The sequence below is a fragment of the Embiotoca jacksoni genome, unplaced genomic scaffold (assembly GCF_022577435.1).
Source record: "Embiotoca jacksoni isolate LCO1_2020_lvr unplaced genomic scaffold, fEmbJac1.0.p SCAF_5, whole genome shotgun sequence".
NCBI lineage: Eukaryota > Metazoa > Chordata > Actinopteri > Embiotocidae > Embiotoca > Embiotoca jacksoni.
In genome coordinates, this window is record NW_027185403.1 from 9,717,763 (window position 1) to 9,723,762 (window position 6,000).

General features: G+C 45.0%; 1 protein-coding gene across 1 annotated transcript in view; it reads left to right on the plus strand.

The window, feature by feature from the left end:
• The window catches only part of LOC138211215 (protein diaphanous homolog 1), a 42,137-nt gene extending 36,986 nt beyond the window's left edge, over positions 1-5,151 (plus strand). Inside the window, 5 exon segments of the mRNA XM_069170946.1 lie at positions 484-663; positions 2,683-2,804; positions 2,806-3,208; positions 4,760-4,874; positions 5,013-5,151. Coding sequence (XP_069027047.1) covers positions 484-663; positions 2,683-2,804; positions 2,806-3,208; positions 4,760-4,874; positions 5,013-5,050 — 858 coding nt within the window. The 3' untranslated portion in view covers positions 5,051-5,151.
• Positions 5,152-6,000: the final 849 nt, after the last annotated feature.

Sequence of the window (6,000 nt, forward strand, 5' to 3'; positions counted from 1 at the left end):
ACACTTAGCTCCCATATCTCATTGGAGAACCCTGGTGTTTACTTCTCCCCAGTTATCCTTTAAAGGACTTGTTTATAAAATGATTTCACTTTTGAAGATTTTACCCTTCAACCAGACCTCAACCTTAATCCTGTGGTACTATTGCCCCTTCACAGCCTTTATTTTATAACAGGAATGCTTGCTTGCCCCAAAATTATTTTCATGTTACTCTAAATCAGTAGGATATAGCTGAATATGTATGTCACAAACATATCAAGAATGCCACGTTCACAACAATAGTACAGTCTTTGTTTATCCAGGAACTAATTGGACCTTTTCTTTCTCACTGAATTCTGAGAATACGTGTTTACTGTCTTCAAGATAACATACCTTGAAAATGACCACTACACAAAAAATGTAAAGCCACTAAAAATCCACCTCGCACTTTTTAAGATAATGAAGGCTGAATCTGTCCCGAACTATAACCCTTTACTCGTGTGTTAGCTCGATGCAGAGTTGACAGCACGCCACGAGTTGCAGGTGGAGATGAAGAAACTGGAAGGTGACTACGAACAGAAGCTGCAGGACCTGAGCCAAGAGAAGGAACAGCTGGCGTCTTCTAAGCAGGAGCGAGAAAAAGAGAACCATGGACTACAGCAACAGCTAAGCACTTTCCAAAAGCAGGTATATACACACACACACACACACACACACACACACACACACGTACATGTTGGGGTCTATTATCTTTTTAATTAAAATAACTTTACATAGAAGTTGTTTATATACGTATTGGTGCTTGTTCTTTTTTTTCTGTTCAGTATTGAGTCAATACGCTGAAAGTGAGAACTTCTCTGAATAACCTAGATATCTGAATTAATTTTAAAAGTATATGCAAGAATTCACCCAGTTAAAATTGAGTTGAGCCCAGTATCACACTTTTAGAAATCTTTGTGCCAAATGGAGCAGCTCAAGCACACTGCATACAGTATTTCCATCATTGTTTAATGCCATTGTCAATATAAAAGAACAAAACTTTAGGACAGAATCAATAAGGAATGAGTCAGATGATTGAATCATTGTTGTTTAATGTCCTGGAAACACACGCAGTACAACCCAAACAGCAACTACTGTGAAAGCTGCAAAAGTACAACATTTCAAGTCTTAGGGAAATACAATATTGTAAGTCTAAGTACCAAAAAGTTGCCCAACATCTATGCACACCCACACAAACACAGAAGCCCCCCCCAGCCTTAAATGATTTAGCCAATTTCAAGCATGGCATGAAAAGAGGGGGGGGGGAAGAAAAAAAAAATCCCTAAAAGGATATTGTGAGCAGGAGCCAAATCCTTTCCAGATTAAGAATCTCAATAAAAACACGGAAAGTGGGGGAATGGGGTATAAAGAGTGACTGAAGAAAGAAGAAGAAAGGGAGAGGATGGCGATGGGACAAACATAATTTTAAGGCCAAGATATACATGTAGAGTGTGTGTGCGTGCGTGCGTGTATGTGTGTCTGTCTGTCTGTTTACACTCATATGGTAGGGAGGCAAAGATGAGGATTGTTTAGCTGTCAGTGTCCTGCTGCCACACCAGCTGGACTCTGCCTCACAGTGACACCCAAACTCACAAACACACCAAGTGACCCAGAACAGTGTGTGTGTGTGTGTGTGTGTGTGTGTGTGTGTGTGTGTGTGTGTGTGTGTGTGTGTGTGCGCGCGCGCGCGCGCGTACGCTCTTAGAAGAAGATGTTCCCCTGTGTTTGTGTTTGTGCGTGTCTGTCAGTTAGAGCTACACAACGTCCAAAGTGAGCTTCATCCAATGTGGCTGATGCCAGCAGAGTCATCTTCTCACCAATGCAAAAGCCCAAGCACACACACACACACACACACACACACGCACACGCACGCACGCACACAGTTGTCCAAAGGATCAACAGCATCACGAGCCAGGCATCAAAGAAGCTTCTCATACTAAGATGGCTCACTTTCTCTGTGTTTGAGGCACTGCCCATCGAAGATCTCTTCACATGTAGAGATCTCTCACTGTCCCTCCTTGTGTTGCTGTGCCCGATTTTTCATCTGCTGCCTCACTAAGAAAGCCTGCCTCGGAGGCTCTTTGTGTCTGTTACTGTCTTCTTTTCAAAGTCCGAGGAAACGACACAAACAATTTGTCACACCGCGCACAGACGGCTTTCCCCGCTCGCGCACGTGCACACTTTTTAGACTTGCTGCACAAATGAACCTCTCGATATGCTTCACATTGCATATCGTATATATTTCCGCTCAAACCCAAATCTGCTCTTTTTAGATGGATGATTTGAATGTCTTGGACAGTTTTCTCGAGAAGTGTCGCCTCACTGATGTAAATACTGTAATCAGTATTCTAGTGTTGAAATAGAATATTGATTTCACCATCACTTCTTATTTAGAAGTTTGTCGTCCTCTTAAAAAGTTTTTGTTTCGAGTCCCTCTGTGGACTTAATTTTCTCCTGCTGCGGTTTTCTCTTCGCGCCTCGTCCTCCATTCTCTCCCCATTTCTCTAAAGCTCAATCCTGCCCAGGCTCTGATCACCCTTTTGTTTTCCCGTTGGCATGTATTCTGATGGGAATGGAAGTTGCCGGGGCTACACAAAACTGTCAATTTCAAGAATACACTGTTTACAGTCAAGACATGCTAATATCGTCACCCTTGTTTCCTTGCAGGTTGAAAAGCTGTCTAAGGATCTGGAAGAGGCCAAAACTAAAGTTATCACGATTACTGTTCCTGTGCCAACACCTGGTTTACCCCACCCACCGCCGCCCCCTCCCCTCCCAGGCCAGAATGCGGGTATGCCCCCCTCCGCCTCCACCCCCACCTTTACCAGGCCACGCAGCCATACCTGTTCCCCCACCCCCTCCTCCTTTGCCGGGTCAGGCCGGTATTCCTCCCCCCCCTATCCCACCTCCTTTACCTGGTATGCCAGGACCTCCACCACCTCCACCCCTCCCTGGGATGCCAGGACCACCTCCGCCTCCACCCTTACCTGGCATGGGACCTCCACCACCACCACCACCGCCCCCTGGGGGTCCCGGTATTCCTCCTCCACCACCCGGCCCAGGCATGCCTCCACCTCCACCATTTGGCATGGGGGGCTGGGGTGCCCCCGTGCCGGTTGCGCTACCTTACGGGCTCCAACCTAAAAAGGAGTACAAGCCTGAGGTCCAGCTGAAGAGAGCCAACTGGCGTAAGGTCAGTCCTGACACAGATGGTTCAATATACTTTTAGTGATGAAAAAGTCATTCGAAAACTGTCACTTATTTAGCTTCATAAATATATTGCCAAAAAAAAAAAAAGAAATTTCAAGGCTTATCCTTATTTACATTCATCTTGAATGTTTATTAACCCATATCTTAAATCATTTTTGGTTAAAAAGTGGCTACTTCCTGCCACAGGTGGAATAAGACCCACAAATTCAAGACGAAAAGAAGAAGTTGCGTTTGCTCGGGATCATGATCATCTGTCTCGATACCAAACACTTGTCAGTGTTGGAAGTTTGTTGGTCGTCGACTGATGTAAACTTGCCGTATTTCAACATTATCGCACAAGCTGCTTATTTATGAAAACGGGCAGAGGTTTTATTGTAAATAATTCATGCCGTGTGTTTTACAATACCTTCTGAAATAGCTCAAGGTGTGCGCAACAGTGGGAGAGAAATGTGAGCTGGAGCTTCAGCAGGGAGATTCTGACCTAAAGTGACTTTCCATGCATACGTATCTTAAGACTACGTGCTTCATGTTCTTCTCCTCCCTCTCATCTGTGATGGTTAAAACATCAAAACAGCCCTCTGTCTTTCTTTAGCCTAAAGCTACTGTTTAATGGCTTCAGCAGACTTCATCAGCATTTATCCTCTCTCTCTCTCTCTCTCTCTCTCTCTCTCTCTCTCTCTCTCTCTCTCTCTCTCTCTCTCTCTCTGGTGAGAGTGTTTGACGAGGATGTCACAGAAATTGCTTTTTAATAAGCCTTCTTCTTTTAACTGCACCACTGGAAGATAATTAAATTGCTGCTAGAAAGGACGGTATTCTTTTGTAATTTAAATTAACTTTTTTTTCCCTGGCTTGGTCTCATCCTCCTTCATTGCATGCTCTCTTGCTTTCTTTCTTGCTCTTTCAGCTCATCCCCGTATCACATTTCTTTCCTTACTCTCTGTCTTTTCTGTCTTCCACCCATCCCTGAGGCTTTGTCCATAATGAAAGGCGTGATATCTGTAAATTTACCACCACTGCTTTCTCACTCGCTCTCTTTCTCTTCTCCCTTGATAAGAACATTCACAAAGTGAAGAAAAAAAACAACCCAAAAAAACACGTAAAGTCAATTGTGACTTGTGAGAGAGCACCCGAGTAAGGGTGAAGGGGGGAGAAAAAAGGAGTGGGGGGAGGAAACGAGGGGAACCGTCTGTATTTCTTCATATTTCTGTGTTTGAAGCTGATGACTCTTTGTGGCACAGATAGTGTGCGGCGATTAGAGGAGATGTATTTGTTTGGTCCACTCGCTTCCCTCCTCGTGCCTTTTTTCCTTCATCCTCCTCCTCTGCCTCTACTTTCACACCCTCCTCCTTTTGTTCTTTTTACTTCTTTATCTGCTCATCTCATTGTTTGCCAGGTGCATAGATGGATATTTTTGAGAAATTAAATCAATTTGATGATACTGCTATCTGACAGATACCGTTCATCTTTCTCTTTTTTTGCCCCCCCTCCCCCGTCTTCACTCTAATGTCCATATTGACACGTTTCCCTGTCTTAGATTGGACCCGAGGACCTCTCTGAGAACAGTTTCTGGATCAAGTCAAAAGAGGAGCAATTTGAAAACAATGAACTCTTTGCCAAACTCACCTTAACCTTCTCCTCACAGACCAAGAGTGAGTGTGCGACTTGTGTATTATTTTCTGCCTGCAGTTATCATGTTGTGTTTCACAGTAATGAAGATTGTTTTTCTTTAACTCCTCTCCCCTCTCTCCTGCACTCCATGTCTATTCCTCCTGTTCTGCTTCCATCAGCCACTAAAGGTAAGAATCTCGCACACTCTTCCATTTAGTTCTTTTCTCACATATCTTGTCGAGCCTTTCTCACCCTGCTCTTCCTCTCCTTGGAGGACACGCGGCACATTTACATTATTCAGAAACCCTGTGTCAAAACAGCATCTCCCACTAGTTCATGAATAAACCACCCACACCTGTGTGTGTGTGTGTGTGTGTGTGTGTGTGTGTGTTCATCTTCTCAATGTGCCCATGACTTGTGCCGAGCCTCAGCACTCACTACTGGGTGAGATGAATTGGGACTTGGGGACAGAGGGGGAGACTGACAAAGGGAGGTGGGTAGAGGGAGGGATAAGGAGAAGGTCACTGATGTCCTTTGACTAGCCACCTGCTGTCCTGGCACAAAGCGCTGACACACGGGTCTACTCTCACGCACGCACACCTGTCCACTCCTATCACCTTGTCCCAGTGTCACTGAGCCTTCTGCTCTAACTCCTCCATATTCAAATTATAACCAGGACACCAGGAACACACAGACAGTGTGTGTGGGTGTGTATATAATTCCATCTGACCTTCAGATTCAGTCTCGATACGCATCACATATACACACACAGACTCTCACTCATATCATATACATAAACAGGAGTGCACATGCACACGTGGCTGATGCTAGCTGTTGATGTCAGTTAAATGTCAGGGTTGGCAGCTGTCCCATCTGCATTCACCTGTATGGCAAGTCCTGACGTCTGCCTGTCACTTCATAATTTGACCCCCCCACCCCACTCCCTTTGGCCCGTGCACCCATGCCTTCTCTTTTTATTGGCTGAGACAGCCGCCTGTTCTGGATGATGTCTAATAACCTTTTCCGAGTGCTCTGTATAAAAACACTGTGGCCTTTTCATAGCCCCACACCTGTCTGTGCGTCTGCCTGTGTGGATGAAAGGGTGGGTGTGTGTGTGTGTGTGTGGGAGGGGGGGGGGGGGGGATTTAATCTGTTGAAATTTAATAG